The sequence below is a fragment of the Asparagus officinalis genome, chromosome 2 (genome assembly GCF_001876935.1).
Source record: "Asparagus officinalis chromosome 2, Aspof.V1, whole genome shotgun sequence".
In the NCBI taxonomy this organism is placed as follows: domain Eukaryota; kingdom Viridiplantae; phylum Streptophyta; class Magnoliopsida; order Asparagales; family Asparagaceae; genus Asparagus; species Asparagus officinalis.
The window spans coordinates 16,803,357-16,813,580 of record NC_033795.1 but is presented as its reverse complement, the minus strand read 5'-3'; the positions used below and the strand labels follow the sequence as shown (position 1 = coordinate 16,813,580).

Here is a 10,224-nt window from a genome sequence, read left to right as displayed (position 1 = left end):
TCCAACAAATCTCTCCTCCTGCTCCCTTTCAATCTGTACCACTAAACCAAACCTCTAACCGAAACATTCAACTTTCCAAACTATATATATGTCCCTCCAATCCTAAACCCTCCTCATCAAAGTTCAAACACAAAGCATTCAAACCCTCAACTTCTCTCATTCTCAGTCACCAACATGAGCTCAGTCGAACCCTCGACCTCCATCGCCATCCCCAACGAGCCAACTGAAACCCAGGAAAAAGCTCCTATCGCCGCTCCTGCGAGCACATCCAGAGCTCCAAGGTTCGCATTCTTCAGGAAAACAAAGGTTGAGAGAGGATGGAAGCGAGGAATATCTCTCTGCGATTTCATCCTGAGGCTGTTAGCGATCGCTGCTACGCTCTCAGCTACTATTTCTATGGCTACCACTGATGAGACCCTTCCCTTCTTTACTCAACATTATCAGTTTTACGCTAATTTCTCCGACCTCCCAGCATTAACGTACGTAAAAACTTTTGTCAAGCAAATTTAGTTCGAATTATACTTGAATGTGCAGGTGAATAAACATATATATGGATTCTTTGCAGATTTTTTGTTGTTGGGAATGCAATTGCGGCTGGACTGTTGGTTTTATCTCTTCCGGTGTCTATTGCAGGAATCATATGTGCAAATGCTGCTGGCCCTCGCCTTTTCCTCCTCGTGCTCGACCTTGTGAGTGTTTAGTCAACTTATCCTAGTGAATTAGGCATGTCTGTTTCGTTGTTCGACTTTTGTCGCATGCAGTGATAGTCGCAAGCACTTGATACGGTTTTAAACTTATAATTTGTAGTTGTAACTCTGAAGTGTTTGTTTACCGATATGAAGTGGTTTGAAATTTAGGGATTGGTTGCAGTTGGAGTTGCATTTTAACCCTATTTACTGTTCAAAAGTTACAACCGCATAAACCGTCAGGTGCAGCTGGAAGTCATTTGTAATTGCAGTTGCAACTATCTCTATCAGTTCAAGTGAAGCAAACAACTAACCTACAATATCTTTATATGAACTCTATAATTGCAGTGAGACAAACTGTAATTACAACTTTAGTATGTTTTTTTTATGTTACTGATGAATGCAATGTGGCTTATGGATTGATTTCAGGTTCTGGTAGCTCTAACAACTGCAGCAGCCTCAGCTGCAACAGCAATAGTCTATCTAGCTCACACCGGCAGCGACAAAGCCCACTGGGTTGCGATCTGCATCAGATTTGACGGATTCTGTGAACAAAGCAGCGGCGCCTTGGTGGCTTCTTTCATCGCCATCGTGATCTTGATGCTGATGGTTGTCATGGCTGCGCTTGCTCTGAGGAAATGCTAAGCTTTGCTTGTTTGCGTTGTGTTTGTGTTCGTTACGTTATTACTACGTACCGTATTGGATGTTGAAACTGCTTTGTGCTTTAAGATTTGTGGTTGTGCGCGCGTGAACTTGTAATCTTGTATTGTAATTTACAGCACAAATATTTGCAATTTGAAGAAGTGTTGCTGTCTTCCTGTAGCTGAGAGCTGAATTTGTTGAGTAACTGCGTAATTTACTTTGGTCATGGAATTAAGATTGAGATACGTTTAAAATAGAATTTGGATAGGTTTAAAATAGAATTAACACATGATGAACAGTACATTTAACAAGGTTTAAAAGTTTTAAGGGGTTATTTGGATTGGGGGTAACCAGGGGTAAGGGAAGTTAGGGGAACTATTAATCTTGTTTGGGAACTCATTTGAGGGATAACGGAGGGGAAATTAAGTGAATTGAGGTGAGGAATTGTGTGATTTTGTTCCACCCCAAAATGGGGTGTAATGGAGGTGAAGAGGATTAATCAACTAATAATTGTCCCACATGGAAAATTTTACCCCCTCAAGACCAAATCGCACGTCTGAAAATGAGTTTGGAGTTCCCTTTCCTTCCGTATATTGAAGTTCCCAAACATGATAAAGTAAGTTCTCTTCCATTTTGTATGTAAGATAATGTAGTTAAGCTATCTTGTTTTCCTTTATTTTAGTCCCACATCGCTTAGGATTCTCGAACTTCTCTCCTTGCTGTTGTATATAAACACTTCAATACAATGAATAATATTCTCTCTTTTTTTCCCCAAAAGTACAATTCTTATCATGGTATCAGAGCCTCTCTATTAGCCCTAGAGAGACATCTTTCTTCTTCCTTGATCTCAAGCCGTCGAGGGGGATTCGCCACAAACTCTGTGCTTCCCCTCGTCCGCCTTGATTATTGGCTTTGACTCCTTTCCTTCGTTGTGACCTTATTCACACCTAAACCGCCAATGTAACAGTAGGTCTCGCCATTGCAACTCTAGCCACCTGCTTTGCTGCCACCTTGCCATCGGCTGCTAAACCGCACAGCCGACCACTCTCCTTGCGACCCACAACAACCCTTGCAGCCCACGCAAATCCCCACTCAAATCAGCTCTTTCACCAACTATACAACGAGCCCATCACACTGCATACCAATTGTTCAATGTAATGCCTGAACACAACACCTAAACATTGCGCACGTAATCCTCATAGCAACAACCACCAACTGTTAGATTTAATGTCCCAACTGCAACGCCCACGACAGCGACACCGTTGAACCATCTCCAACTATAGTGCCCATGACAGAAACATTGCCGGACCCTTTACATATGCAGTGCTCTCGCTAGCGATGGTGCCAGACCCTCTCCAAGCCTTCACCGGACAGCACCATGATCTTGCCACCTACAATTCTAGCAACAAATGTGCTCCAATTCAACTCTCTCTTGCCGGGTCACGACAACAACCATCTATGCAACATTGACTCATCTTATCCAAGTACTCAGTTCTCTACCCACCGTGAATCTGAAGCCGGGGTTGGGGGGAGGATGGTTTGTAAGATAATGTAGTTAGACTATCTTATTTCCTTTATTTTTTCCACATCGCTTAGGATTCTAGAACTTCTCTCATTGCTATTGTATGTAAACACTTCGTCGTAATGAATAATATTATATCTTTTCTTCCCAAAAGTTCCATTTCTTATCACTCCATACTGAAGCCCAAACAAGATTTATGTTTTCCCTCACATTCACATTCCATTTGCTACCCTTAATGTCTCTTTACTTAACTTCCCTTCTCTCGTGTATCCCCAAACAAAGGCTAAAAGTGGCATGTGAGTGTCACATGGAAATTTTTAGGAAAATACTCTCACATTTGTACAAAAGGTATTAAAGTATAAATTTTAAAGACTTTAGGATATAAAAACAAATGAGGATATATTAGTGCAAAGTAGGACAATTATAAGGTATTTAAGTGATAATTAGCCAAAATGGCATTACAATGATCAAGGTAGGGGTTATTACGGCTCGGATATGATACTTAGCATATCCATGTCTGCTTACTTATCACATATACTGATATAGATTCAAATATGCCTTTATATCCTTAGATATGATACTTACCATATCCATATCGACTTACTTATTATAGGATATAGACACAAATTTATCTCGGTAAGAAAAGCTTATAACGATATCTGCTATAAAATCGGATACATATATGGGTATGCATGCAAATATAAATGCGGATATACATGACGATGCAAAACAACTACTAGAAAACCAAATAATATTAAAAAGACTATAGTTCATGTATCACAAGAGAGTTCATTAATAAACTTTTTATATAAAAAAAATAGATCTTTTGACCATCAAAATCAACCTCAAATGCATTAATCTAAGGATTAAAATAGCAACTATATGATCAACATATATTCAGATATTTTCAATATGGATTTGATATTTTACTACATACATATATTCGTGACCATATACTATCGAATATAGATATTAATAATCATAATAGATACAGATACGAATAAACCATTTTGATATTTTTAGCCACCCTATTTGAAGGGGCATACAGGAAGAAAACCCCTTTCATATGAAAAAATAAAAAATAAAAAATAAAAATAAAATTGAAAAAACGTGTATAAAGAATAGTAGAGGGCAAGCGCCCCCTCACACAGCGAGCTCTAGCCATGTCGGCATTAAGATGGATTTCTTCGCGTTTATCGCTCAATACTCTTCGAAACCCTAACCCTAACCCTAAACTTCCTCTTCCATATCAACTCGTCTCCTCCCGCGGTATCGTTTCCAAGCTCTTCGTTGGAGGTGAGTCCAACACCAATTAGATTGTAGTTACCAATTAAAGTCATCACTTTTGTTTCCTTGTATTTTATTATTATCATTCTTATTGCTTAAAAAATAAAAATAAAAATTGTTATCTGTTCCACTTGAAAAGGAAAGGCATTTAGAACTGAGTGCTTTGAATGAGTTGATGATGAATTTATCATCATGATATGATTGGATGGAATGAATCTATTGTTAGGGAAATTTCAGGATTCTTCAATTTGATAAGAGAAATAATTTCTTGCAAATAGTGGTGTAAGGGTATTGGAGTAACCTTAATAAGAGTTTGATCATAGAAGTCTGATTGTAAGTGACAGTATCATTCTGGGTGCATCAACATAGTTGTATGTTCTCAAGTTTCTTTGTCCCGTTATCGATTCAATCTCGATGAATGTTCAGCTAATTATCTATTATTGGTCAATTGCAGTGAGATATTAGTTAAACTGCATGCCCATTATTTCCCTTTTTACTGTAATTTACAGCTTATAGAGTAAAACTTTGTACAATTCAACGCGTAAGCTTTCGTAGTGATCATCAGCATTGTCCCCATCTTAAACCCTTGGCAGTCGAACTAATAGGGACATTGATGGAGCACATGTCAATTCAAACAGAGTTCTGAAGAATAATCAAACAAGTCAAACGGATTTACATTCACAAGCATAAGCTTCAGGTCCTGTAAATATATTATGAAAGTAATACCTGTCTACAGCCCTAATGTCAAGCTAAATCAAATGCAATTTTATGGTTTTAAAAAGTTATCAAGTAACAATCAATCACGTGTTTCCTTATTTTTTGTCTTTCTTTTCTAACTAGTAGAGAATCATCTTGTAATCATTGTTTCTACAATAATTATCAAGACATGATACACAAAGGCGATATAATACTTAATGATATGAGATATGCAATCTCAAAAGTACATAAAAATATGTGTATATGTAGAGGAATGTGTGGGTTTACATTGAGTATATAATGTCAATTTCATATGCATCGAAGTTGATTAAAGTAAACCTTGCAAGTTAATTAGAATTTCCTTTAAAAAAAATTAAGAATAGTGTTATACTGAAAATCATCCATAGAACTCTCAAATGTTTTCAATGTTCTAAGAAAAAGAAAAGGAATAACAACAACAACTCAAAGCCTTTATCCCAAATGTTTGGGGTCAGTTACATGAATCCTATTCTTCCATTTTGTTCTATTGAGTCCAAGAGATTGTGAAGAATTATAACATCTGCAAACTAAAGAAAGGACAAAGATCACATTTAAAACTGCACAGTCAATTAATAATATCATCATCCTTTCATACATTTAGTAAAAAAAGAAAATAGAAAAGAAGATTTTTTGCAGGTACTCCAGTATGCCAACAATGAGTTAAAAACTACGAATTCATGCAATTTAAAAAAAATCACATATATTTTCTATAAAGCTAACACATAGCATGACATTTTTCACTCATCAAATAGAAATTTCCAAAAGATTTCCTCAGCAGATACTCATCAAAGCCAAAAAAATCAGCAAGAAAAAAAGAATTTCAGCAAAGAAGATGACAATATATCTTCTTCAATATTTATCACATATTAAAGAAGATTGGTCTTCTTCTTTGCTGGTCTTATTTCTTACATATTAAAGAAGACTAGTCTTCTTCTTTGCTGATCTTTTTTTTAAAAATCTTCATTTCTCTCTTTGCCTACTTCCTTCTCCTTATTTGCTCCTTTAGCCTCTTCTCGTTTTCTCTCCTAGCTCCTTTTTTTGGAAGACCCTGCATAAGGAAAATGTGTTCTTTCCCACAAAAAAAAGGAATAATAATAATAATAATTCAATAAATAGTAAAGAGGTTTATTTGCAATTTATCCTATAAACAAATCAACTAATATATTTCTCTAACTTAACAGTACCTGATTCATTCAAGTTCGAGCTTGCTCCTTATCTTCCGACTCGTACTCATATATGACCCAATCAATCCTCTTGTCTTTTAGGTTCCGACACAAAACACAAGGGTGTTCTTGAATCTCATCATGTCACCATGTGGCGTCACCCTATTGGTCCTCATCAATGGACTACACAAGTCTTGATCTAAGGGCTTGAGGATGTGGGGCGAGAGCGAAAGCCCCAAAGCAAAGAGAGAGTGAAGCAAATGAAGAGTTTAGATCAAAAACCTAATTCAAGATGGATGTTCCACGAGCTTCTCAATAGGATTCAAAATAATTCTCTATTGTGAATCCCATCTGCTTTGGATGGACTATGGAATATAAAAATGGTATAGATCTCAACTTGCCTATCAATCTAATGCGGTAAAATTTAGAATGTAAATTAGAAACATGAAGGTTTAGAGGTCTAATATATAACCAAGAAGAAAACTTAGGATCTAATATGATAAAAACCCTACAAAGAAATCTTAGAGAATGCTGATCTAATTATCACCTGAAATCTAAGAATAGAACGCAGGATATCTCTCAAAATTCATCAACAAAAGGAAAAAGGAAAGGACAAATGATGCTCAGACAAACAACAGTATAAAAAAGAAACCAAAAATTGGTTAGAGATTACCCGATAATATTTTCCTACATATATTTCCAAGAGGGTCTCATTAGGCAATCTGATGGTTCACAAAATTAGTGTGCTAGCATATGGGGTTTATATAATTATATAGTTCCATTGTATCTAATATGCATTGAATCTGTTCATATAACATGGATCCAAATGCATGAACACATATCTTTTTGATATTCTGAAATATCTGATGTAATATTTTTTCTTTGACCAAATTAAAGAAGATGCATGAATTTAGGATGCAGGTTATTTCCCTTCGAGGAATGATAATCTTTAACTAAAAGGGGTGTTCCCAATGTTTCTCTCACAAATTAAATCCTGGCTTGGTGCAAGATACACGCTTTTATATCCTTCCTCTTATAGTAAATGCAATATTCATGTTTATTTTGTCCAAAAGAAACATGTTTTTTTTATTTCTTTTACAAGTACTGGCAGTCTTGCACGTGCCACAAATTAAAACATTAGTTTTCTAAATTTTATTTAAGAAAGAAAAACAATAGCTTTTGTGTGTGTGCGCGCAGTGCGCGCGATGTTAAGTTGTTTATTATTTGGAACTGCTTTAGAAAGTAATTAAGATAAGTTCTCTAAGTTATATATATAATGTTAAGCTATTTATTATTTGAACCTGTTTTAAAAGGTAATTAAGAGAAGTTCTCTAAAGAATTGTGTATGTAATTTTCCTTTACAGAGAGAGAGAGAGAGAGAGAGAGAGAACAATAAAATTCTTTAATAAAATTGATTAGGGAGATTTTGTTATAATCTTTAACAGAATATTCTAGAGAGAGAGAGAACAATAAAATTTCTTTAATAAAATTGATTAGGGAGATTTTGTTATAATCTTTAACAGAATATTCATCACAAATTTACATTTTTATAGTGACAATTCTATAGTTTTATTCTTGTATACTAGTTTGCGGTCCGTGCGAAGCACGGTATTTTTTTTTCTACAGTAATCCCGTTTTTTTAATATGCACGATTTGATTTTTTGGAAGTGCTACAGTATCCCGTTCTGCTACAGTACCTTCCAAGCGCTACAGTATACACGTGTGCTACAGTAACACTTTTAACTACCTATGTGCCACAGTAATTTCTACTGTAGCATTTACTATAGCATGAACAGTGAATCGCTGATCCTCCTATTTGTATAAAGGAATAGATTTAAAAGCTTAAAATTTATTCTAATACTCAAAATTTTAATTTAGAAAATTATTACCTGTATTTAGTAATTTTATTTAACAGATAATGAGGTACTTGTAATAGTTTTTATTTATCTCAAATTATTGCAAATCATATTTCCTAAAGGGCTTAAACATAAAAAAAACATGTTTAAACATACCCAACAGTAAAGTGGAAGATGAGTAAGTGGGTAAAAATAACTTTTTATGAAGGGTTAAGAAGTAAAAATTGTGCTTTAGCCTTGAACATACAGCTCGTGCAAAGGGGAAAAAAACGAAAGATAAACTCAATTGGTTTTATCATCTACGCTTCTGAGAGAGGACGATCACAGTCCTTTTTCTTTGAAGCTACACGCGAGTTTACCCTTTTACCCCTCACTCTTCTATTGAGGTTGGTTATTCAAAATTTGGGTGCCCACGGTTGGTTTTTAATAACATAGTATAGATATTTGATATGAGTTAAATATATGACAAGTTTTTAGATAAAGTGTTGGAATATCCAGCGAGTACTGATATGCTAGATATATTGAACACAGGTGCATTTCCTAAATTGAAGCATGCATGCAACATAGCTTCCATGAGTAGATGATGATAATTGATGCTTGCATCATAGTAAGCTAGCTGAAAAAAGTGATTTTGGTTTCATTAGTTGTATTATCACTCATATCAGTTAAATTAATAGGCACATATTCTCTTATTTAGTGACATTAGTTTTAAGGTTGCCTTCATCTATTGTCATATAGGATGTAGGTACACTTGTTTATGAAAATGCTAATATTGCCTCAAGTTTCTATGCCAGGACTCTCATTCTACACAACGGAAGAGAGCTTATCTGAAGCTTTCTCACAATATGGCCAAGTCATTGAAGGTTTCTTTACATATATATATATATATATATAGTTCTTGACATATCTTTTTTTAGTTTTGTTCCTTTAATGTGAACGATCGCTAACCAATATGACTTGTTTATATACTAGCCAAAATAATTATGGACCGAGTTTCTGACAGATCAAAGGGTTTTGGATTCATCACATTTGCTTCACAGGAGGAAGCAGACAGAGCAGTCTCTGAAATGAATGGCAAGGTGACAGTTTATTTACATCCCAGTGTAGCTGCTTTTATATCCTTTAAACTATTTTATTAGCAATTACTCCCTTCTGTAACCCAGACGATGTTGTTTTTCCATTAAATTGAGATGTCAAGTGATTCTCATGGGATAATAAGTCCTCAGTTTAATCGAGAAAAACATAATAATATTCTAGGGTAAAACGATGATTTAGAGTCACGTGATTTGACATCTCAATGTAACTAAAAAATAACGTTGTTAGAAGTTTATGGAGTATAAATGCTAATAAAATAGTTTAAAGGGTACAAGTGACTATTATTGTATAAGAATAATGGGCATCTTCCCTCATATGAAAATGACGTGGCTCAATCTCAACTAAGTAAATGAATGAGGGAGAGAAACCCTCCTAGCAATACTTGTTAAGATCGAGCTAGATCTTCATTGTATATGAGAGATTCCGCTCATATGTCATATGACATATGATATTCATTTACGTCTTATTATACAGGAAAGATGGTTGTATTTGCAATTAATTTTTCTGTCTTGTTTATACAAATCTTTGCAGATAAATTGACACATAAATTACTGAGTGCAGATATTGAATGGGAGGACCGTGTATGTGGACTACGCAAAAGCCAAAGTACCCCACGATGCTCTTCCTATTGCAAGGCCTCCTCCACAACCATTAAGCGACAAATGATTCTGTTGGCCTTGATTTAGTCAAGGCCTATTTTTGTCCGAGAAATTTCTTACTATTTGAGAAAGTTTACAGTAGTACTTTGTAACCAGAGTCTCTTTGCTTATTTAGAATCTTGTCTATCTGTGAATAAATAATCGAACGAACTTTTATCTCCTCAACTGTGATATTGTACAATTTGGTTCATCTACCCTTTGGTGAAAACAACTAGAATGAAATTTGTTGATTCGTTGTGTAATGGCTGGAGAGAAAAATCCAATGTTCATGTTGCCTGAAGAAAAATGCCTTAATGACCTAAAATATGGGACCAACAGGAGGATATGTGAGGTGTCCCCCTCCTATTGCATAATGAGCTGGCCATCATTAATGATGACCAGCTCATTATGCAATAAGAGAGGGACATCTCACATGTTCCCCTGTTGGTCCCATATTTTAGGTCCTTGTAGCAAAGCTCCTGCCTGAACTTTGCAAAGCTGTGTGGGGGACGAAACTTTACAGTAGTACTTTGTAGAGGTTAGCACTGAATATATCAGTGTTGCTAAGGAGACAATTTCCCTTCTCGTTGTTAAACTGTT

The 10,224-nt window shown here is 35.4% G+C and overlaps 2 protein-coding genes across 3 annotated transcripts; both read left to right on the top strand.

The window, feature by feature from the left end:
• LOC109829435 (casparian strip membrane protein 1-like) lies at positions 134-1,498 on the top strand. The gene is made up of 3 exons (XM_020396556.1): positions 134-479; positions 566-689; positions 1,116-1,498. Exons 1-3 carry the CDS (start codon positions 175-177, stop codon positions 1,329-1,331), a joined length of 645 nt encoding a protein of 214 aa, XP_020252145.1. The 5' UTR covers positions 134-174; the 3' UTR covers positions 1,332-1,498.
• Positions 3,930-9,875, top strand: LOC109830401 (cold-inducible RNA-binding protein-like). Of its 2 annotated transcripts, none has more exons than XM_020397657.1 (4): positions 3,930-4,146; positions 8,674-8,754; positions 8,864-8,970; positions 9,548-9,875. In XM_020397657.1, the coding sequence occupies exons 1-4, from the start codon at positions 4,014-4,016 to the stop codon at positions 9,650-9,652; spliced, it is 426 nt and encodes a 141-aa protein (XP_020253246.1). In that variant the 5' UTR covers positions 3,930-4,013; the 3' UTR covers positions 9,653-9,875. The 2 variants fall into 2 exon arrangements, with proteins under 2 accessions (XP_020253246.1, XP_020253247.1); XM_020397658.1 differs by having other exon boundaries at positions 3,937-4,146; positions 8,686-8,754; positions 9,548-9,839.

Excerpts from the sequence above, each read along its gene's own strand:
- LOC109829435 (XM_020396556.1), top strand. The coding sequence starts at position 175 with ATGAGCTCAGTCGAACCCTCGACCTCCATCGCCATCCCCAACGAGCCA. Across the intron at positions 480-565 it reads TCCGACCTCCCAGCATTAAC|ATTTTTTGTTGTTGGGAATG; the intron begins GTACGTAAAAAC and ends GATTCTTTGCAG. Across the intron at positions 690-1,115 it reads TCCTCCTCGTGCTCGACCTT|GTTCTGGTAGCTCTAACAAC; the intron begins GTGAGTGTTTAG and ends GATTGATTTCAG.
- LOC109830401 (XM_020397657.1), top strand. The coding sequence starts at position 4,014 with ATGTCGGCATTAAGATGGATTTCTTCGCGTTTATCGCTCAATACTCTT. Across the intron at positions 8,755-8,863 it reads ATATGGCCAAGTCATTGAAG|CCAAAATAATTATGGACCGA; the intron begins GTTTCTTTACAT and ends TTTATATACTAG. Across the intron at positions 8,971-9,547 it reads TCTCTGAAATGAATGGCAAG|ATATTGAATGGGAGGACCGT; the intron begins GTGACAGTTTAT and ends TACTGAGTGCAG.